Source organism: Carassius carassius, chromosome 18 (assembly GCF_963082965.1).
Source record: "Carassius carassius chromosome 18, fCarCar2.1, whole genome shotgun sequence".
Lineage (NCBI taxonomy): Eukaryota > Metazoa > Chordata > Actinopteri > Cypriniformes > Cyprinidae > Carassius > Carassius carassius.
The window spans coordinates 11,615,444-11,640,169 of NC_081772.1; the positions used below are offsets into that span (position 1 = coordinate 11,615,444).

General features: G+C 37.8%; 1 protein-coding gene across 5 annotated transcripts in view; it reads right to left on the bottom strand.

Moving 5' to 3' along the window:
* LOC132092378 (myelin transcription factor 1-like protein) overlaps window positions 1-24,726 on the bottom strand; it is a 54,651-nt gene that overhangs the window by 18,232 nt on the left and 11,693 nt on the right. For 4 of the 5 annotated variants that reach the window (XM_059498596.1, XM_059498599.1, XM_059498598.1 and 1 more), the window contains exons 2-7: window positions 19,199-19,320; window positions 17,426-17,480; window positions 17,156-17,186; window positions 15,373-15,435; window positions 4,946-5,388; window positions 259-1,260 (exon numbers count right to left, since the gene is read on the bottom strand). In XM_059498596.1, coding sequence (XP_059354579.1) covers window positions 259-1,260; window positions 4,946-5,388; window positions 15,373-15,435; window positions 17,156-17,186; window positions 17,426-17,480 — 1,594 coding nt within the window. In that variant the 5' untranslated portion in view covers window positions 19,199-19,320. The remainder of the gene's footprint in view (window positions 1-258; window positions 1,261-4,945; window positions 5,389-15,372; window positions 15,436-17,155; window positions 17,187-17,425; window positions 17,481-19,198; window positions 19,321-24,726) is intronic. The other variant, XM_059498597.1, reaches the window with a different exon arrangement.

Here is a 24,726-nt window from a genome sequence, read left to right on the forward strand (position 1 = left end):
TAGGAGAAATAAAGCCGCATTTGCCGCATCAGATATAATGTCACATTTACCAAAACTAAAGAAATAAAATAAGGAAATTCAGACCTTTTATCTCACAGTTTTGACTTTATATCTCACAATTACCAAAATATTACTAAGACCTTTTTTATTTAATTCCTCAGTGGCAGAATATGACTTACATATTCTGTGTGCTGAAGGGGAACTATCTACTGAAATCTCTGCTGAAATGCAAAATCTCATCAGAAGTTTGATTTTTACCTTTAGGGTAATATGCTCTTTTTGCGCCATCATGATGGAGTCGGGCCTTGCGTTCTTCTGTACTGCTGCTCAGCCTTGGGCTGTGCTCTCCATGAAGACGCTGATTGTCCCTCCGAGCCACCATCTGTTCTGATGCCATTCTGTTTCGCATAACCTTGACACGCTCAGATTCGAGAGCAATGGCCTTTTCCAGCAGCGACAGGTTGCCTTTAGTCATGTCAAAAGCTTCATCGGAACGTTCAGAGGCCACTGACGTAGTGTCCTCATCCCCTTCCTGGGCGCAGCTAGAGGGGTAGCCTCTTGAAGCAGGGCTGAGCTGCTCCTCCAGTTTCATCAGATTGACCATGTCTGAGTAGTTCCTCTCAAGAGGTCTGTGCTGGTCCATCTGGCAGCTGTCATACCTGGGCATGTGATGCATTGGAAGCTGCTGCTGCTGTTTGGCGTGGTGCTGCACTTGGTCCTCAATCATGGACCGCTCGGACGTCTGGGTCTCACTAAGTTTGCGGGCCAAGTCGAAGCACTGGTTGCGCAAACACTCCAAGCTACTGAGACACACTTCTTCCTCACTCTCATCTGCATGGCCCCGTCCATTAATGTGACCAGCTGAGCCAGTATCTCCAGACCCGGCATCTGCGTATCCCTCATCGGGAAGGACGGCCCCATGTCCCTGGGCCAGAAGTTTCAGGGAGTCCACGGTCTCGCGAACCACATCGCTATTCAAGTCAACGCTCAACTCTCCCTTATGACCTCCTTGTTCGCTCCCTTCATCTTCATCCTCGTCATCATCCTCACCTGCACTGTTGGTGGAATTGCTATTCATCTCTGATTCAGTCATGGCCTGGTAGGCAGCATCCTCTGCGATTTTACCAAGGTTGAGAAGGGACTTGGCCACCAGCTCGTCATAATTCTCATACTCCTCATTGTTAATGCTGTTGTTATTGTTATTGTCCTTCTCAACTATTTGATTGGATTTTGATTGTCCACCACTGGAATAATAGTCATCTGAAGAGAAAAGAGAACAATTTGTTGGTTAAATGCGAAAAATACGTTTTTTTAAAAAACAATTTATTTTGATAGTCCACTTTAGACATTCTGCTGAAAACGAGTAACTTTGCAACTATCAGTCACCTACCAGTCTTTAGAGTATTAGTATCTGCTAACTCTATTTTGATGTTCCTCCAACAGAAATTATACTGTTTGTAAGTAGCTTTGTGATTACATGTCAACAGAGGTGGAAAGTAACGAATTACATTTACTCGCGTTACTGTAATTGAGTAGCTTTTTTGTGTACTAATACTTTTTAAAGTAATTTTTTAAATCTGTAATTTTACTTTTACTTAAGTATATTTTGTTTAAAGTATTGTACTTCGCTACATTTTAAAACACATTAATTACTGAGTAAAAAAAAAAAAAAAATCGCTCCCTGGAAAGTACGTCAGTAAATAATGGGCAGGAGGGCAAACTGGCGCTAAAATCACAAGAAAGATGCAGACGGTCAAAACAGGCATTAGTGGTGCAGACATCGCTGAAAACGAAACCCCGTCATATTCTGAAGTTGAACTCAAAGGAAATGAAGCGAACCCCTGGCCATATGTATGCTCTATTATGCAGTGTAAGCTGTACTTGCCTAGGAAGACCAAACTAGCAGCTTATAAAATCTCGACAAGACATCAACCCTTCGCAAGAATTTAGAGGTAAGCTAAATAATTGCATCGTTGCATTGGTGGTTAAAATGAAGCTTTGACATTTTAGCAAGAGGTCTTGCACAAATTAGCCAAAAAGACAGTGGTGAGGAGTGTGCTATATATATCGTCTGCGATAATATCATATTTTTTGTTTTAATGATGTGTATGCGCATTTATAGTGCGTTCTTTCACTGTGTGATTCAGTCTCCTAAAATGCATTTAGAATGATCACAAAATTGAAGATATAGGGGCAGAAAATTCACATATTTATATAATTTCATATATTAAATCAAAATCACACAAAGAATGCCATCTTTTCCTCCAAAAATCATCATGAATATATACATACATATATATAACAGTTCAGTAAACAAGTTAATTAAGAGACTTGCGTTTTAGACACCATATTGCCTTTTTTTAGCTCTATTTCTACAACAGAAAATAATTCCAAACACAGCCACCAAAGCACAGTTTTGCGTCTCTGAGCAACGTGACAGTGTTTCGTTCCTGAATGAATCAACCGTTTAAATGATTCGGTTCAATCGCAATGACTCACTTATTAACAGTGACTTGCTGACACCATAGATATCATATATATGGCTGACACATACTGGCCATTTTAATTTCACATTTAAAGTATCTTTTGATTTTTTTTAAATAATTAATTTCTTATCATTTCAAATGAGTATTCAACATTTTATGTCTTGTATATCAAAACATTATTCATGCATTTGTAACTGCAGGTTAAATGCATTCTTGTCCTGCACTAAACAGTGTAATACATCTAAATGCCACTTCCAATGAATGTTCTGCATTTCCTCTGCATTAAAAGATGAGTTTGTTGATACTGATTTGCCTGGTAACAGCCCAAATGTTTTATTATTCTAAATAACTGATTCCTTTAATTAAAAACAACTAGTTTGAGATTAATAGACCTATCCCAGGGGTGTCAAACTCAGTTCCTGGAGGGCCATAGCCCTGCAGAGTTTAGTTCTAACCCTGCTCCAGCACACATATCATGTAGTTTTCAAATAAACCTAAATGATTAGATTAGCTGGATCAGGTGTGTTTAATTAGGGTTATATCTAAACTGTGCAGGACTGTGGCCCTCCAGGAACTGAGTTTGACACCCTTGGCCTGTCCCATTTTTGACTCCCTCCCACTGTTAAAATGTAACTAAGTAATTTTTACTCTGAGTAAATTTTAAATGAGCTACTTTTTACTTTTACTTGAGTTGATTTTTAGACTGGTACTTTTACTTGTACTTAAGTAAAATTTCATTAATGTAATGGTACTTTTACTTGAGTAGAATATTTTTGTACTCTTTCCACCTCTGCATGTCAACTTATTCTACTAACCCTAGCCTAACAGTCCACCACTACTCTACTAATATGCTAATGAGAGTTAGTTGACAAGTAGTGGCAAAGTTACTCATAGTTAATAGATTATCTAAATGGATTATTGAAATAGATTGAAAATTTCTAAACTGCACCTCAAATACATTGCACACTAGGGCCTTCCACCTTGTTAAAAGAAAGTGGCTTGAGCGGTATAATAAATTCACAAACGAAATGTCAGTCCTCTCTATAATCTGAAGTGGCATGAACACTATCATTATGAAAATGTAACGTCTCATGAAAGATATCATTAATGCAGCAAATCTAAGACAAATGTCACACCAGGGTTTCATGTACAGCTCGATGACACAGGTACAAATTGATTTAAAAAATCAAATGCAATTTAGCAAGATGGTAACTGCAACTATGCTGCTGAAATATGTTTGAGTATTCTGCAATAGAAACAGATGAATTTTAGAGAAATGGCAATATGGTACATGAATCATCAGGCAGCCTTTTAAATGTAACACCAGACATATTTGTGTTCTATAACATGTAAGCAGCACAGGCTGCTCTGAAAGCCTCTCAATTGTACTGAAAAGATTTTAGTGTTGCTAGTATTTGGGACAGAGGCAGATGAGACTGCAGGGATAAGCAGAGGATGAGGTGCTCTGTTTCTGGAGCCAGAAATATCCTCAGGAGGAGCCCATTTTCACCAGGGAGGGGTGGGGGGGAGGTGGGGTGGGGCTGAGTGTATTTGACACCTCCTGGAAGGGTGGCGTGCATGTGTGGAGGGGGGCCAAAGTTAATAACTCAGAGAGCCTCTTCTCTCTATTACTCTGGAAGCACTGTCACAAGCGATTGAGGACACCAGAGAGTGAGGGTGAGACGCATACTAAGGAAGCAGTCACATCTGCTTTCCCTCAATTGCGAAAGGGGAGTTGAATTGTCCCATGCTGTAAAATTCGCATTAATTAGGATGGTGAAGGCCGGCCATTCTCGGCAGGGTGTATGTAGATTTCATTGTGATTCAGCAAATTACACATAATGTATGACTTGAAACTAAAACAGGCAATTTTAGAAATAAAACATTGACTTGAATGACTGCATATTCTGTCAGTTATACTCCGAAATGTCAGTTGACCTACAATAAGCTGCCCTTGATTCATATTTCATGAAGCATTCTGTGTGTCAGAGCAACAACATGTACCTCTGTAGATTCTAAACATTATATTTCCTCCTAACATTTTCCAGAATGTTCATATAACCAAGGAAAAAAATTTAAACATAAAAAAACTGAACATTTTTAATGTTTATGAAACTTTTAGTGTTAACTGAGCCTAGCTAACTGGGAACATACTCACAGTTTTGGCTAATATTGTGTAATGGCTCTCTGAAAAGTCTTATAATAACAACAATAGAACGTTCCTTCAACATGATCAGACTTGATAAAGTTTTTTAGAGTTCTTAAAAACAAACAAGCAAGCAAACAAACAAATGAATAATAAATCAAGCTTCTTGAAAATCATCAGATCATAAAAGTCATAAAGATATTTCAATTATTCAAACATATATAGTTTATTATTTCATGTTTTAAGACCATTGTTCCATGACTATACAGATGTTCTGGAAAAGAGAATATGCAATCAATCAGAGAAGACTTACCTTGCTGATGACTCTGATTTTCATAGTATTCCTCTTCTTCATGCTCATCTTCATCGTCCTCCTCTTCATCCTCTTCCTGCTCTTCGTCATCCCCATCCTCCTCCACCACTTCCTCATCCTCTTCTACCTCTTCCTCCATTTGCTCTATCTCCTCTACCTCCTCTCTCTCCACCTCTCCATCTTCCTCATCCTCTTCTTCCTCTCCCAGTTCGTCATTATCATCTGAACACTCCTCTTCTTCATCGTCCCCTTCCCCCTCCTCTTCTTCCACTTCCTCTACTTCTTCCTGTTCCCTCTCCTCTCCCTCCTCCATGGCCTCATAACTTTCATACATGGTGGGCTCTCCATCAGCCATGCTTAGAAATGGACGGCGTTTGGAAGCTGGCTCCTGCGTAGGTTTCTCTTGGGTTTTCCTTTTCTTAGCCAAGGGGCATCCATACACACTGCACAAAAAAATGAAAACGAAAACCCAGAGAATTATGCTCAACAGTTCTGAAAAATTACCTTGAATCTGCGAAGGGTGTCTGTGTCAAAGCTCAGACTTCAGAGATAAGAAGTATTAGAATTATTTAAGACATAACAAAGCATTAATAACCACTGGCACATTTATTCATGTAAAGGAGTATGCTGCTTGAACTCTAGTCCCACAAGACAGTACGTACTATTCCTAAACCACCAAGACTCGTTTATGAGACTTATCCTCCAAAATATAAACAAGGCAAAGCTCATTATAGCCTTAGCCTTAATACTCTTTTTTAAAATATATTTCTGATTGCTAATACTTTTATTAATTTAACCTTATCCTTGAGCTTCCTTTAGGTTCATAACCTCAAACCTTTAGCTCTGTTAACAACTGTGATTCACAGTAGACTGAGGCTTTGTAGATATAAACTAGGTTGGCTAGAATCAGAAAAGCAAGCCATCACACACATTTTGAATGCCGAGAGAACAATTAAAACGTTTTTATAATTTGTTCTTGTGGCTGTTGTGCTTGTTCAGGGCTCATCAGACTGTAAAACATTCTAAATTCAGATCCTTTTGCAGGCAGTTATCTTTCACATCCTCCGATGAGGACATGCAGACAGAGGGCTGCTGGAAATAAAAATCTGCATGTGAGTTATAATTCTGTATAATTGACAAGGGTTCAGCCTGAAAAAAAAGGCATGGAAACCAGTTTTAAAACAATAATGATTTCACAGCATTAGAATATGGTGGGAACAAAATCAGATAAAAAAGTTGTGTGTGTGTGTGTGTGTGTGTGTTGGTCCCCCTAAATGTCAACCTATGATGACCACCACAAAAAAAAAAATTAAATAAACAAACAAAATGACAGAGATATTCTGAAAGCTTATTGGACATATTAAAGCAAATCCAATCCTTAAAATCTGCACTATAATAGTCATTAATTAGGATTTTATAGTATTAACAATAACTATGTTAACAATGTCATATTGGCCACTGTGTCTTAAAAGAGTCCATAAAATCAAATTTTTCAACCTCATAACCCTACAACACATCAGTCGGCCTGTTGGTGTTAGGTGCCTATTTTCTCTTCATTGTTTTATTGTTTGAAGCAGGTGCTGGTTATAGAGGCTGTGCTTTTATGTGTTGGTGTGTTGTGTGGGCAGGCAGCCAGCGTCGTCTGTGTATGTGAGAGCGTTGCGCGAACGATTTGGAATGACCTTGGACACCTTCGCGTTTCCCTCTGGCAGGCCACGCCAATTAAAATTCCACAGGTAATTAAACCACATTTGAATACGGGAGCAGCGGAGGCAGGCTTTGAGTGGGACTAAGGTAATTACGGCCAAGAGAGAGAGTGAGAAAGAGAGAGAGAGAGTGAGAGAGATCTGCGAGCCTTTCAGAACGGCCAGGAAAAATAATGACTTCAGTCAGACAGCTCCTGGTGGATAAATCCTCTGATGAACTTGACTAATACCAGCAATGGCCAGAATATTAGCCTGGACCTGCTCTGTTTGATCACTTCCACAACAACCGTCATAATAAATATTGCTGTCAAAGTGGCAGAATGATGAAAGAGAATCATTTCTCTGTCTGTTTCTAAAAACATGCAATATATTTTTAATAAAAGTTATTTTTTATAACAAATAGTCATTCTGTTACAATCAGAGACCTCAGATTAGCCAACATAAATGCTCTTTGGTTTTAACTGGCCCGAATACCAAGAGCATGTTCAGGCTGCAGTCTATTGTGAATTCAAGCTGCTGTGGCACCAGGTATGTTCTCACAGAGTGTTACACCATAGGGCCATGGAGGCGAATTCAGCAGCTACAGCTGGCTGTTCGTGTTCGAGTTGCCATAGGAGCACGTGGCTCCGTGCTCCTACACTGCAGCATCCACAGGCATGCGTGGCAAGGCGCTGTCACCATGGTGATCTCCCCCTCAGGAGTGGGATTTGATATTTGAGCAGACAGACAGAGTGAGAGAGCGAGAGAGATCAGTGATTCTGAGCCTGACAGACATCTCCCTGCTAACCTCCCTTCATTCTGCGCCCTCCCAAAAAGCAGAACAAAGGAGGTCCTGGTGTTGTGCATTCTGCAGGGCTCTTTCTGTCTCTGCAGCTCAGTTGCCTTCTCTGCAACTGCGAAGCCCGGTCCCCCTCTGCCTAAAAACATGGCGTACCATCACATTGCCACACTGAGAGGCTGTTTGCGGTGATTATGTCCTTGGAGGTTCAATTTACAGCAGAAGCTCATGAAATCTGACCCTGGAGCGGGGTTTTACATCTCGCCATGTCTTGGGAGGCATAAGTCTGCCATTCACACAGGTTCGGATTTACGTGAGAAATCAGATGGATGGAAATGCAATACAGAAAGAGGGAAACTACATGATTTATCCAATGGGAAAAGCAGCTCTCTTAATTATAAAGGCATATTGTATGGGTTAAGATCACACAGGTACACATATCAGGAACTTCTGTGCGTATAGCAAACTGGGGTCTGTCTAAAATGGCCAGGGAAAATATCTGAATATTGAGCAAAAATTGCACTGCAAGCAATATGAAAGAGTGCAAGGATATTTCAGATTCATTTTTCCATTTCTTCGCGGAACAATGCCTTTAGTTCATAATGAAAACACAAAAATATATAAATATATTTGGCATCAGTTTAGTTTGGGGACCAGTTCTCAATATTAACTAACTATTAACCATGACTTTTGCTTCAGTAAACTCCTAATTACTGCTTAATAGTTGCCAAATGTATACTGTATATCTTACAAAAAAAAAAAAGACAGACTTATATTAGTAATGGAAGTACATCATTATAAAGGAATGCACAAACAACCATTCACTATGAATAAAACAATGAAATAAAATGAATTCACATAAAGCATGCTTTCTGCATGAATCAGTGTTTTTAATTATTCAAATTAGTGGTTGATTCAATGACTTACTCATAAAGTGGCTGAATTTAGAATAAACTGTTCTTATTATTTTCTTATTATTTCTGACGTATAAAGGCAGAATAAGCAAGAAATTCAGCCATTTGTTTGGCTTCTGAAAAAATGCATGTTATTGAACAAATCATTTGAATCAATGACCGAATTACTGACTTCTTGGAACAGCATACTGCTCTTACTATTTCTATAATATAAATATATGGCAGAAGTAGTAAAATTGATATGCTAGTGTGGTATTGTGAATTCAGCCAGTCACCTGTTTTGTTACTAAATCAGTGTTGTTAGACAAATTGTCTGAATGAGTGATTCAATGACTCAGTGACAGTTGCTGAATTCATAACACCATACTATAATACAACTATTATTATTTCTATGATATAAACATATTGCAAAAATATCAATAGTAGTATGCTAGAATGAAATTCTGAATTCAGGCAGTCACTTGTTTTGTTCCTTAATGAATCAGTGTTTATGAATGAATAATTTGAATGAATCATTCAACAGCTCACTAAAGACAGCCACTTGAATCTATGTTATTAAACAAATCAACTGAATGAATCAATCAATGACTCACACACAAAGACAGTCATTTTGCGCCACCTGCTGTAGAAAACAAACGCACAGCCTGAAAATCTGTTTAGAAGCAAAAACAGACGTGCGTAAGTAATACTTACAGTATATCAATGGACTATATATCATCAGTATGAAATAATCTATATCAAAATATTCAAACACAGAAGCTGTAGTTAAATACAAGATTGTCTAGTTGATCAGAAATTTGACACGCTGCATCACAAAAGATTCAACGTTATTTGTACTGCTTGCAAGTAAACTCTTGGGGTTATAAAACAGGTCCAAAGTTCAAAAAATTGGAAATATCCATGTTTTGCTGTCTGATAGCAGTATATAGAAGAGACACCTGGCTCGTCCTCACAGTTGAATTAACAGTTTGGGCGAATTACAAACCTCTCACACATAACAAATAAGCCCTTGGAATGTACAGTATAGCACAGATCATTTAGAATGACTTGACGAGCACAAAGCCAACAGACCACATAGACTGCAACCTGAAGATCCATAAAAAAAAGGCGAGTGAGCGAGAAGAGAAGACAGAGGACAAAACTGCATGTGCCACCCACACAGTCCAGAGCCCATCTGTTTGCATGCTGCTGGTGAGTTACCGGCACACAAATATGATTTATCCCTGCTACATACAACAAAAGTGTAAATTATGGCCTAAGGCAATAAATGAACACCGTCTGTAGGTGCCCATCATGCTAAATCTCAATAAACTCTTGAGAAGGGAAAAGACAAAGGGATCCATCAGCAGCTCTGTCGCAGCAATCGAATGGCTGTGGTCATAGTTCCATTGACTTCCATTCAACCCAAAAGACATTAATGTTGATAAAACACTCCATTAGTGCAAACAGCATTTTACATGAGAGTGGTTCTTAAATAACCAATGCACAGACTTATATTTTCTGACCTGACTTTGTTACTGCTAATTTTGAAAGTGGCAATTTTCCCAGTTCTAACAAAAGAAAGAAAGAAAAAAAAATGGAAATGGCAGCTCTAAAAATATGCTATGGTATTTCTGATCATTTTGAAGCTGTTAAGTTGGTCCCTCTTTGATTCAAACATCTTTCGGCATTTAAACACATCTATTTTATTTTAACCATTGTGAATTTTTATGAATGACATTTTGTGCCGCAACCAAACAGCTGTTTGAGAGCAAAGTTGAACTGCGTAACTCATTTATGTACCTATCTAAACAGTCATTCAGACCACATCTCAATGAAAACAAACATGTCTCAGCTGAATCAAAGTTTAAACTTTGAGAGTTGTTTTTTCCCCCTCATTTCCAAAAAAATAATGAACTGACATGTCAAGGTCTGTTGTTTATTATCAGAAATATATGCTTATCCTCCATTTGAATGTAAAAATTGTGTAGGTTTTTCATGGTCTCTCCCACAAGCTTTAGTACAACATGCTTTTTCCATCCCAGTATTGGCCTTTCACACTTCACATTACAAAACTCTCCATCTACATTGTCTCTTTGTTTTTCTGGTGGGAGAAAATACAATGGTGGATGAAAGGAGCTGGCATTAAAACCTGTGCATTGTGGCTACCACAAAGGAGGAGAGACTAGACTTGTGTAGAGCAGGGAAAGCAGGCAGGGTGTTATATTGATGAAAAAAAGAAGAAAAAAAGAAAGAGAGAGCAAGCATACAGCTATACCATTCTCTGGCCATTGCCACCAGCTCTTGGCTCAGTTCCCATTCTTTTAGTGAGTGCTACCTGTCAAGCCCTGAATTATACAGCCCTGGGCTTCAGCCTACGTGAGTCATCCATCAGAAAGGGAGGGAAAGCAGAAAGGAGGAGAAAGAAGACAGGAAAAAGGGACGGAAAGAGAGCCACAGAAGGAGTAAGGGAAAGGTTGAGGAACAAAGAGACAAGATGTGGGGAAGATAAAAAGGAGGAGGAGCGCGAAGAGGAATAGAAAATAGGAAAGTGGAATGAGAGACAGAGTCACAGATGGAAAGGAAGAGGAGAAAAAGAAAGAAAAAAAGAGAAAGAAAAAAAGAAATTTGCACAACGCAATTACTAAACCCTGTTAAAATCATAGCTGTCACACCTGTACTGACACATACTTTTATTACGAGTCTCTGAATTTGCTAAAAGGGATACATTACAATGGAGAATGCACAGAAACATTTTTTTAGAAAGTGTATGCAACACGGAAGGTTTTTAGTTAACGAGAAAATGGCACATTCAAGGATACCTCTATGTTATTTCTAACGTTTTAACTTGAATGCAACACCATTTGTCCATTGTAGCAGTGCAGCAGACATTATAATTGGGAGGAACATTCAATTTATTCATTTGTTGGAAAAGTTCCTCAAGCAAATTAGCTGCGCTTTTTTTAATCGCTCCGCAGACACTGTCACTACCTGCATTTCATTGCAACTTCAATGGTACTATAAGTTGTGGTATTTATTTATCTTATTGCTATGCCAATTGTTTTGTATTAGGTTTATTTGAGCAAAATCAATTACTTTAATTCAAATTAATATTTAATATCTATGTATTTACCTATTTGGTGAGACGCATTTAATGAGCCAGTATTTCTTTACAAAATAAATCTCTTAAATACACTAGTAGAAAAATAGTTAACACTTTACAATAAGGTTCATTAGTGTTAGCTGTATTATTTAACATGAACTAAGCATGAGCAATACTTCTACAGAATTAATTGATCTAATGTTAATTTCAACATTTACTAATACATTATTAAAATCAAAAGTTTTATTTGTTAACATTAGCTGTCACCTAGTGACCAACGTTACATAAAATAAATCAGGTCCCAGCCACAGAAACAAAACAGACAGTCAATGTGTGAATACAACAAATAGTCTTTGAGACAGCAAGCACTAACTAGAAATAGTGTTACGTAGGGGGAAGAGTTCACTAAAATGATGTCTCTGAAGCCGTTTGGAAAGAGGCTAAGGTTCGGTGGCTTCACGACAGTTCGCTCCAGCGGTCCTCCCTCCAAAAAGTCAAGCGGACACGTCCAGAAGGTCACGGCAGTCGTCCGACCCACAGGGAAATGTTAAGATACTCTCGGCGGCAAACAGCAAATGCTGAGAGAGATTCCGGTGTAACCAAGGCAGTCTTCACAGCAACACTGGGCCCAGGGATCCAAGGTGGATAATCCAGAGGCTAGAAGAGAGCACCACGAATGACCACCAACATCACAGATAGCGGGTCACACTTACACTGTAGTACGATAAAATATAATTACGGCCCTTCAGGCAGCATTAGAGAGCGTTGAGGGAGGTTCGAGGATTAGAGAGCGTTGAGGGAGGTTCGAGGATAGCCACAGTCTTCAGGACAATGCCAACCACTGGAACCATAAGACAGGTATTGCTGAGGCTAAAAGCAAACGACCACAATGAACACCAACACCACAGAAAATGGACACACACTCACAACGTGTGGTAATAAAATATATTTACGGCCCTTTAGGCAACATTAGAGAGCGTTGAGAAAATCCAGCTGCAGTATACCGGTGGTCAAACAGAGATGCCTGGGAACTTGGGCTTCGTGTACAGAGCAGGGAAGTGCACAGAACACAAAATGGCAGCAGAACAGCAGCCACCAGGCAAGACCCCTCTCTGTTCCAAAGAGTCAGTTTTTATCTCCTTCAAACTAGGCATGGCCAGCTGTTAGAGAATTAGTCACTAATTGCCATTATCAGCAGCAATGCAGAGGCAATAATAAAGTTACTCAAATCACAGGAAGTGTCGTCCAAATATGGGCAAAAAGGTGGAGCATGGTGACAAGTTCTAATGAATTAATTAAGTCACATTAGCAGGGAGGAAGCACAGTCCAAATATGGGCAGAATAATAAAACAGGAAGCGGGTTGCCAGGTTTGTCCATTAATAGGTGTCTATAAAGAGTCAAGCAGGGCAGATTAAGAAATAGAAACCCACTACAAATTTGATGCAAATGCACAGTAAATAACCACTACAATTCAGAGTGCCAATATATTAATGCACACAGTAAACACCATCACACATGACACTGCACAATATAAGGCCCAAATGTCTCTGATCAAAAACAAACAAAATACTGAGTCAACCCTTGACATAGCTACTGCACTGTGAACTAACATGAACATAGATGAATGAAAACTGTTACAAATGTATTGTTCATTGTTAGTTCATGTTAGTTAATACTTTTGTTAACACATGACACCTTATTGTAGTTTTAACAAAAAAAAGCTAAAATGTTACATTTAAGGGTACAAAAGCTTGTTAGTAGGGAAGTATCTTTGAAGGGACAACTTTGTACCTTATCTACCTTTAAAAGGTGCACATTAGTACCTTAGAATAGTAATGTGCACCCCTATGGTACTACTATGAACCTTTTAGGAGTAATGTACAAAATGTACCTTTAAGAATACTGGCAGTAAAAAGCCATTGTAAAAAAAATTGTGCATTGCGTGCGTATGTTATGAAGTGCAAAAGACTGATGTACACATATTGTTTTACCCTGAGAAGCCATTACAATACATAAACTTACAATGTATACATTACATCAGTTCAAACCCCCATCCGAGCAGCTATACATTAACCTCTGCTGTGATATATACCAATGTATGCCGCAGGAGACAAACACTGTTTTGGTATTTTCATTATACTCTTAAATGGAGTGGTAACGGGTGGCAGATGCTGTGTAGAATTCGCAGGTAACGCAGTGTCCTTATTACAACCCTGCCATTCCCACAATGTTTTCACAAATGCCCCCCAAATGTTAGCTTGCTCTGAGAGCACAGTCGGAGCGCCGTTCTCTCCCCACCCTCCCATTTGGGGGTAATTCATCACTTTCTCGCCCTCTCTCTGCCTTTTCAGTGAGATGTCTGCTGGAGGTACCATTTGTCTGTTGCAGAAATGCAATTCTGGTTGGTGGTTCACAGGGCTTGGCTGATGAGGTGACACTGTAGACGTATCCATCAATCTTTTCTGTTCTGCCTTTCTGGTTTTCTATATTTCTTTTGAGGTACAGTAAATAGCATTAAGAGTAGAGACTGTTAAACATGGAAGCTGAACAGACTGAGAGTGACTTTGACAACAGTTGTCAAATCAGATGCTGTTAGCTTTGCAGCTATAGTGCAATGAAATCCTAAATATTAAAAACGCTCTACTTATATCAGTATAAACATGAATTACCTCAAGCTGCTTGTAAGTGAAAAGTTGCCATTTGTATTGCTTCAAAATTTGTCCTTTAAAAAAAGCTTTTCGCCAAACAGGAAACAAACAGCACGATCTTGCTAGACACTTGACAAGCTAATTACAATATTAATGATGTCACACCTATCGTCAGATAGGCTTCATGTATTCTCGATGTACGAGAGCTAATGAGAGTTAGATATTCCAGACCCATTGTCCGTTTACATCTGTTTTTAAACGGACAGTCCAACCAAAAATTCAAATTCTGTCTTTATTTACTCACCTTCATGTTGTTCCAAATCCATAAGACTTTTGTTCATCTTTGAAACTTAAAAAATATTTTTTATTAAACCTAGAAGATTTCTGTCCTTCCACTGAAAGTCCATTCCACCATAGCTTTGTTGGTTCAACAAGTTCATAAGGAGAAAAAAGAAACCCACATGAATGGAGCGGTTTAATCCAAACCTTCTGAAGAGACACGACTGTATTGACAAACAACATATGATGCATATATAAAGCTCATCAAATATAGTAAACAGATGCTCAACTTGACACATGAGAACAACCATTGATATTTTTGCTTAAAGCAAGCGCATTTGACCTTCAGTTTATCATTTTTAAAGACCTCTATGGATGTGCGTTGATCAATGTTAAAAATCAGTTCATCGTACACTGGGAAAAAAATGGTACAACAATTTTCACACAGAAATTGCTATGACATTTCACAAACAATTGAGATAAATAAGATCTGTTTTACAGTGTATGAAGCGGTCTCTTTAGAAGACATGGATTAAAATGCTTGAATCATTCAGATTCATTTTTGAGTGAACTATCCCTTTAAGTCTACAACAGCTAAATTCAAACTGTTTAGTTACATGAAGAAAGTTTTTAGGGTACAAAGCTAAAAAATGCTAATATACTGAGAGCTAATGTTAAGAGTACTGTAAGTACTGAAGTAAGCCATTCCATTAAATTATTACATTTTTAACCGCTACAATCCAGAAAACATATCATACTTTGTAAAGACACTTCACTTTAGTAAATGCCAACGCTGTTTCATTGCAGTTTCACTTCTTTTAACTGCAATTTCACAACTTTTGGCTGGTAAAAGGCTGTACATAAAGAAAAGAAAGTAGGCCTTATTTAAATTCAGTTGACTTAATTGTGCTATTGGCCTTGAGCTTTTCTGTAAGTGGCTAAGTGCTTTCGTTCTCACAGCCTTACAGTGACATTCAGTGGTGGGCACACATTCATATGAAAGAGAGGTTGGTTCTTACCTCCTGTGTCTGGCGTATTTGCCGCTGACATGTCCACTACCATCACATCCAGGTGTGGGACAGCTGCAGATGAGAGATATAATTAATACAAGACTTACGTCACTCATGCGCACACAGAGACACATATGCTCATTCTTGCTGACTATGTTTGAACCGTGGCACATCAGCCTTCATTACAGATTTAGAGAGCTCCCAGTGTCCTCCAGGCTGATGACTCACCAGGCTCCATATTTCATATTTCATATTGTATATTCCTCTCTGCCTGCTCCATTTAGGTCCATAGCCAGTTAAAAGCCATGAGGGAAAACATCCAAGTTTAGAACTCCTGTCCCACTCGAGCTCAGGGTCAGAGCAGCAAACAAGTATTCTAGTCATTAACATGAAACTACCCACATTAGTTACAGTGTCAACGACTGCCTAAAGTATTCATTAAGCATTTACTTGATTGGCAGTGGTATTTCTGTGTATCAAAAGTCACATTCTACCAGTACCGGACAGTGAAGCCAGTGAAGCATCCTTGAATTGTGCATTCACACTATGCAACACAATAAACTAGAAAGCATATTGTTTTGTAATATTTATATTATCGAACAGCAGCATTTATACACTAACATTCAAAAGTTTGGGGTCAGTAACAATTTTAAATACTTTTTATTTTAAACACAATTTCAAAAGTCACTTTTTATATGGTGCAAGTTTTAAACCTGAAGCTATTTTTTAAGCTTAAATTTAGCAAGAGAGTAGGAAATTCAATGGGAACATGTCTCATATCTGGCTTAGCATAAGAGTTGCATCTCCCCTTGACCATGCTGGCTAGGGATCTGTGTCTGATCAAGCTGGTGACCCATCAGTGAGAGTAACTGGTGTTAAAGATGCCTGCAGCTACAGGCCAGGACCTGCTGATGAAGCAGATTGTCCTGATTATTGGGAAGGAGAGAGAGAGAATAGAGGGGATTTTTTACTTCTCATCTCAGTCTGATTCCATAATAAAGATGATATATTAAAGAGCTGCCTCACACACACCCTTGTGTCCTTGCCGCTGTCATTGTAATTGAACAGAAATGCACATTGTATCATACACCTGTTTTAGTTGCAAGGTGAGATCACATCTGTGAGCAAACCAGTTGAAGAAAGTCAGTTTTCCAGATTTTTAAGTTAGTCAGTTCTTTGTACTAGGTAATTATAAATTAGACATAAAGACAATCCTGTGCTACATGAAAGCCAACATGAATCAAAATCAAGCTTATTCACCAAACATTTATGATCTTAAAATTATAAAACAAAATTAAACTACATTTAAATGTTTGGGGTAGTCACATTTTTAAGAAATGAATACTTTTATTCACCAATGATTCAATAAATTAATTAAAAGTGACAGTGAGTACTTTATAGTATACAAAAGATTTCTATTACGCATAAATGCTGTACTATATTTAACAGAAAATACTGAAAAAAATGTTTCCACGTAAATTTTAAGCAGCACAACTGTTTTCAACATTGATTAAAAATAACAAATGCTTCATGTGCAGCGAATCAGCATATTACCATGATTTCAGAAGGATCATGTGACACTTAAGACTGAAGTATTCAGTGGCTGCTGGAAATTCAGCTTTGCTATCCCAGGAATAAATTCCATTTAAAAAATATATTAAAAGCGAATGTTGCCATTTATATATTTTTTTTTTTCAGTTAAATATCCTGTTAAGCTCATAAATACATCGCATTATGAAATAGGTTGCAAACTGTAAGTGAATAATGATTCTTTTGCTTTCTGCAGACTGACCTGAACAGCTCTTGTGCAGCCTCCACGGCAACTGGAAAAAGCATGAAAGCGAGAACAATTAGTGAGGAAACATCTCAACGTGAACTTTATCACACAATGGAATCATATTATTATGAGCAGACTAATTTTCTGGGCTCTTCAGGTTCATCATTACTGATGTCAGGGATAATTTGTGAAAGGCAAAAAAAGTCTCAGTTATGGACTGAAAGTATGGGAATGGATTTGGCTGTAGGTTGAGACTGCAGCTAATACTATGTGAGTGCGTTGTACCTCGCACACCTTTAGATCGTGTTCGATGACGCTTCTCGGCCGCATCCACCTCCATCTGGAGAAAAGAAGCAGCAATTAGCCTGACCTCCATCTACTAGCTACTGTAAAAGCAAGTGTAAAAGGGCAATGATGTCTGCAGCAAGGATGGTTATGAACTGCATTGAACTGCACAAGAGACATCATAGATAAAAAAAGAATATATGTTTATTATGAAAAATACAGACTGTGAACCATGGATAAGTATTAGTCACGCGGTACATGTGGCTATAATGCATCAATGTTTATATGGTATTAAGAGCTATGCTGTGTCTCATTCTGTGCCCTAGCTGCCAATGTTGTGAATCAGTTTATACTGAACACAAATTTGGGCACTTGCATGAGTCTTGATTCACTGAACACTAGGAAACATCACTGTATAGCATGCCAACATCATTTTGTTATGACTTGTTTATCTTACATTTTTGTTGTGGCTTTTAAAAGTGCAGTGTCATTACAAAAAATGCACTTGTCCTGATTTTTTAATCAAGAAAAACAATTATTGTACATACATAATGGCATTAAGACGTTCAAACATATAAAAAATAACAAATCTTGAAAGTACTTTAATTCTTGTGTAATACTTTAAAGTTTCCAATATTGCTTCTCTTGCACATTATGGATGTAAGATAATTAGAAGCAAAAAAATAAGGCTACGTTTTCTTACAACTTGAGAGACAGAACACATTAATATAGAAAGGACTTGATGCTTGGTGCATTCTTGGAATGAATGTGCACTGGAATGATTTTGAACAACTCCTTGCTTAGTATACTTAGTACGAGGGATGCAACAATGTTAGTTTTTTTTTCTTTTTTCTTTTTTTTCGTTTTCTGAGTGTTTTTTGTTATTCTATGATCAGGCGACATTAAGAAGTTAAGCTGAAAAACATATACACACACACACACACACATATATATATATATATATATACTTTTCATTGTAATAATGTGTTATACTGTAAGATGCTACACAAATGTAACGAGCAGTTTTTCATTTAAATTAGATGATATCATTTCAAAATTTGAAGCAAAAACAGAATGGTCCAACTTAAGCTTTTTGAAATTATACTTAAACATCTCTGCAAAAGACAAAAACAGCAGTTGGGCTGAATGAGAATGCAAATTCCCTCTCTAACAGCAGGTGGGCTCATGGCACAGCATTGCCTTGGTTACTGCTATACAAAAACATTGCTTTGCTTATGCCTGTGGCATCCCTTCTTGGTCGCCGTGATTTTGCCAAGTAAGACATGTTCCTGGATCAACATCTATTGTAATAACTGATTGACAAGAGTGTAGAAGCACCTAACCCTTATTTTAAGCCTAAAACAGATATTTCCTCAAAAGTTATATCTCAGTTCTGATTGGTTGTATATATATATATATTCCAGGAATATATATATATATTCCTGTGATGCCATTACTCCAGTCTTCAGTGTCACATCAGAAAATCATTCTAATATGCTGATTTAATGCTCAAGAAAAAATTCTTCTTATTATAATTTATTAATGTTAAATACAGTTTAAGATTTTTGATGAAACTGTAAACCGATTCTCTGATAAATAAAAAGTTCACAAGTGCTTGTTTGAAATATAAATCTTTTTTAACATTACAAATGTATGTATTATCACTTTTGATTACTTTAATGTTTATTTGCTGAATGTACGGATTCCGAACTTTTTAAGGATAGTGTAAAAATGCTTTATTGCCCAGAACAAACAAAAAGTGAAGCACATTACCTGAGATTTACTGGTTGATGGTGGGACAGATGTGTTTTCTGAGGAGCGTCTCCTGTGTGGTGCGATTAGTGTGTGTCCCTCCCGCTGTGTGTCCCTCAAAGCTGTTCCTCAAAACTCATTTTCTGTTAAAGGAAAACAATGCACCATCATTTGTCATGAACTGCAGTCAGTGTTAAATCTGCAGACTGATATGCGGAACTCTTATAAGAAAAGACATACAGATGTCTGAAGTTATTCATGGCCTCCATTATCACAGTATCACAGCAAGAAAAAAAAACTGTCATTCTGCATTTGTTTTAAAATATAATAAGTGACAGGAGCAGCTTTTTTAAGTTCTGGAACATGCTCTGTTCATAAGGAATAAAGTCACCTATATTTATTTTTTCTGCCTTTAGAGTGAAAGTTGAACAAAATGTAAATCACTGGGGAGTTTTTATTAGTACATTTAAAATAAAGAAACAAAGTCACTTGATTCTTTTCTGAGGTGCTCAAATATAATATAATATAATATAATATAATATAATATAATATAATATAATATAATATAATATAATATAATATAATATAATATAATATAATATAATATAATATAATATAATATAATATAATATAATATAATACAATATAATATAATATAATATAACAACAAACAATGTCTTTTCTTTCAGAAAACCATCTTTTAGCCACACATATACTAACACATTGAGTGTTCCAGTCCTCTGTCAACAAGCTAACACTTCTCATCTCATGCTCCTTGCAAATTGTGTTAATGTGTGTGCTGTTGGTGCACTTGGGGTGTGCTTGCGCGCAAGAGAGTGAGAGAGAATGAGAGAGAGAGAGAGAGAGAGAGAGAGAGAGAGAGAGGAACAGATACAGATTCACATATGCATGCAAGTATTTGTCAGCTCCAAGGCCAGTGACACAAAGAGTGCTCTCCAAATGCTGGAGATGTCTATTGAAAACCTTTCAATGACAGAAATACAGACTTGAATGAATTTCCTTAGAAAGATGGATCTATGTGCTTAACACCTTCTCACACGTGCTTCGCACACAAATATGCGCTCACTCTCACGCTGCCCCTCTTTCCGTTGATAGATCGCTCAATCACTCACACTGGGGCAATATGGGAAGCTCTCATCTTAACTTCACTTGGTCAAATCAAAGCAAATGAGCTCCAGCTGTCCCCCAGTGGCAGCGATACAGCCCAGCTTACTTGTAATTGGGGGAAAACACTGTTTAGTATTCATGTCCAACACCCTTCTGTCTCATATAAAGTGGGACATACAGCTTCAAAATCGAATTCTCTCTCTCTCTCTCTCTCTCTGGAGTGGAGAAGTATGGCTGTTTTAGAAGAGTCTGCAGTCTCAGAGCTCTGCAAGTTCTATCCAAAAGCAACATTTCCCCAGTGTGAACCCTGCATACCTGCGGGCTGCGTCGCACACGTTACACAGATACATTTATGACAGCCTCAGGTTTATCTGAGCTTGCTAAGGTTTTGATTTTTGAAGATTAATTCACCCAAAAATGAGAATTCTGACATCATTTACTCACCCTCAAGTTATTCCAAACTGCTATGGCATTTTTTCTACACAGGAACATAAACAGGGAAAAAAGTGGTGCATATGACTTAACAGCCAAATTTATTTACTGAAAATCTTGACATCTGCTCTAGCTCTTCTACTTGTGTTCATAGAATCATGCCTTGATTTTTATTTTTTTTATTTTTTATTTATTTTTTCATTGAACCATTTAATGTAGTTCACAAAGCCAGTCTGAATGATCTGCTCCCGAATCTGAATCGGTTGGTGAGTTCAGCTCATTGATTTGGTCACAGCATTAACAGCTCACTGGAAGGGAAAATGTCAATAAATTACAACTTAAACACTGTCTTTTTCAGACAAAACTATCATATAAATTGGAAGTTAGCATAGTCGTATGGTCCACTTTTTGGTACTTTTGTCATTTTGCAATTTTCATTTAAAAAATAAAGGTGATAATAAAAAATGGTGTGCATATTTCATTAAAGAAATTCAGTGTTGTATAGAAAATAATGAGCACTTTTCACTAATAAAACCAGTACGTTTTCGTAATTTTTTAAGGAAACCGGAGCAGTTTTGAGGCTTGAATTCAGGAACTGATTAAGTTGAAAAAAAATTAAAGAAAAAAGGCTACCTATTTATTTCAAGAGAATTAGCTAAATTTTGCAATTTTATAGAGTAAATATTGTAGAGTAAATATTGAAATGAAGTGCTACTTTGTGTGTTTTTGAATAAAGGGAAACATCTATTAATGTTTAATGTTCAGTTATGTTTGACGTTTGAAAGAGTTTTTGTTATGTTTAAGTTTCTATCATTACCCTTGTGCAGAAGTTACGGATGTAACTGCATGTATTGCCACTATGAGGCATGATGGTTTGTTCAATGCTAGTGCAGTAATTTTTTCCCTACTTCAGCTATCTGGCTGTATACAGTCTTTTATCTGTACAAAATAACTCAAAGTCAAATACAAACAGGCCTTACTCAAAATCACGGATGGATATTGAGATTGAAAAATTTAACTTTTAAAGTACAAATCTAATGATCAAATGTTCATTTTGTGGAAATCTTCTCTTTTACCAGTATAAATTAGGGAATCTTCACTATTTTAGCATTCTGTCAAACTCTTTCCAAAAAAAAAAAAAAAAACCTTTCCCAGGCATTCGCCTGGCAGGGCTGTTGTCACATCCCATTCATCTAAAAACTGCTCCAGATGCACAGCACCACTGTGAGCCTCTCCGCCCCCATGAGAGTGTGTGCATGTGTGTCTGTGTGAGTGTGCATCATGCCCAGTCATCAGGAACAGAGTGACCTAGTCAGAGAGACATGACCCTACAACCCTCAAGGCTCAGCATGCATCTCTCCATCTTTTCCATTCAGCCCTGCCTAACATCACCCCACTGGACAGTCCCCAAAAAACACAGCACATACAAAACCAAAATCATATTTACTGTCGATTCACCACACATGTTTGTCTGTTACGTTACTGCACTGGTGTCAGTGACCCTGAGATTGGTCTGGATTTATGTGGTGTGACTGGTCAGATTTGCTTGGCTGGTTGTTGCCTGGCCACAATTCAGATGGCATCATGTCTACAAGAGCCCTGAAACAATCACGTCATGAGACATTCTTCATTTCACATTTTTTCATGTTAAAAAAAATGTTGCCTATGCTTGGAATGGAATACTTGGTTAGTACTCTGCACTGAACATTGTACATTATATTATAATTTTTTTAAATAAGAGACATTGTCATGTCATAGAGACACTGTGTGTTTCCTTGTGAAAGCGAAACTACTTTGTTTGGCCTTCCAAAAGAGGACACAACTAGAATCATTGGTTGTATTTACAACACTGTTCCAGAAAAGTTCAACCCAAATATTCAGATGTGTGCAGCGCATTTTATGGAGGACTGTTTCCTGATCTAATATTGAATTTGAGAATTTGTGCCCAAGAAACATTTCTTAATAATATCAATGCTGCAAACAGTTGTGCTGCTTAATATTATTTTGGAAACTGTGATAAAAAAATTCAGGATTCTTTGATGAATGGAAAGTGAAAAAGCAGGAATCATTGAAAAATATTTTTTTTAACAATCTACAAGTCCTTGCTGGATAAAAGAATCAATTTATTAAAAAAAAAAAAAAAAGATTAATAATGCTAAACATTGAATGGTATTTTGTATTTCTTCCTGGTTCCTCTATCACAACCGAAATGGCATTGCATTGCGGCAAAAAATTCTACACAACATGTATTGTGGTATACTACTAATTTTGGCATACAAATTGTAGTAGGTCATTTGTGTTTCCTATGTAAGCAAAGCTCAATATACATACTATATATTGCAGAAATAGCAAGAGTAGCACGGTAGTATGCTATATCCATTGTGTTTAAAGGCATCCTATTGTCTGCTGGATAAAAAAATCTGATGGTCAGTGTTGGAAAATATATGCCCTCTCAATATGGTTGTATATTTAGTCAAGCACTTCAAAGAGTCTAGACTTCTGCTCTACCTTATCAGTCAGTGTGACTCACTCGGTGTGAATGCGACGGTAATGCTAATTTGTGTGTGTATGTGTGTGCACATGTAATGCAGATAGCTGCAAAGGGTCTAGTCAGAATTCCAATCGCTGCACAGAGTGGAGAGTGTGGGCTGCTCGCATTTTCCAGTCCTCATTTAGAATCAGAGCACATGAACAGTAGAGCTCTTCATTATTAGCTACATGACTAGCCATGAAGCCATAGGTTATAAGCAGAATGCGAGCAAGAAAACTGGATCAGGCTGAAAATACATCTACATCAGCGGCCCAAAATTGCGGGTATTTTGAGAAAACACTTCCTTTCCTTCAAAATAGTCTGGCACATTTCCCGCTTTGAGATGGCACCCGAGCTCTGAGGACATTTCTCGTAAGTTTCCTAATTTAAGTACTAATGGAAACAGTCTTGATAAGCCAGATGCAGCTAATCTACAAATGGCCTTGCGTTGAGGGCTCTCAGAGCTCAGAGTCTGACTCAACCCATACAGAACATGGCATGGATGCAATCCACAAAGACACTCTGCGCTAAACAATAAAACAAACCCATCTTCCACCCTGATGCTGGAGAACAATGCCTCCCTCTCTATCTCATCTCTCTCTCTCTCTTTACCTCTCTGACTCCTGACTCTCTCTCTTGGGGCCTCATTCTATTCCATCAGGCAGAGAAGAGCTTTAATTGCCCCTGCCATTCTCGAGGCTTGCTTATGGAGAGAGAAACCCATGCCATCAGGTCTTAATGATGCCTGGCAACCACGTGGGATCCAACCAACATGTCGTCAATGGCAACGGAGGCACCAGAAGTCCTCTCTCCTCGCGTTGGGAAAGGCGAAGGCTTCCTGAGACTTCAGGTCCTCAGAGAGAGAAGAGCAGTTCAGTGGAAAATAGCTTTTGGCCCCTCATTCGACAACCTAAGTTGGTGCCAGGCCCGGAGGAGACGTGGGCACCCAGACTGCCAGAATCTTCTGACAGGAAGAAATCGCATGTTACCCATCAGATTTTACCAGCAATGACTAGCTGAGAGCTAATGGCTGCATTCAAATGTGTTCGATTTTTCCACTAACTCTTATTCCAGGTTTTGTGGAAGATGTGTCCTTATTTCACCCTGAATTTCTGCCACTATTATTTAAAGCAGTGGTTCCCAAACTTTTCCATTCCACGACCCACCTAGACAAGTGTAATATATTTCACGACCCACCAAAATATTAAAAAAAAAAAAAAAACAACGAGTGAAATTACTTTAAACCTAATCTTACTTAAAATTTTTATGACAGAAATTAAGTATTTAAGAAAAATAACCATTTTATTTTAGAGTACAACTGAAAATTTCACTACAAATTTACAAGTTTTAATTTTTGTTTACTGGCGTTAAAATATGTAGTGTCCATAAAAACGTGAAGCAGGCTCACTCCAGTGAAGTGTGATCTGCGCTGCTGTGTTTTGTTGCATTCATGATCCTT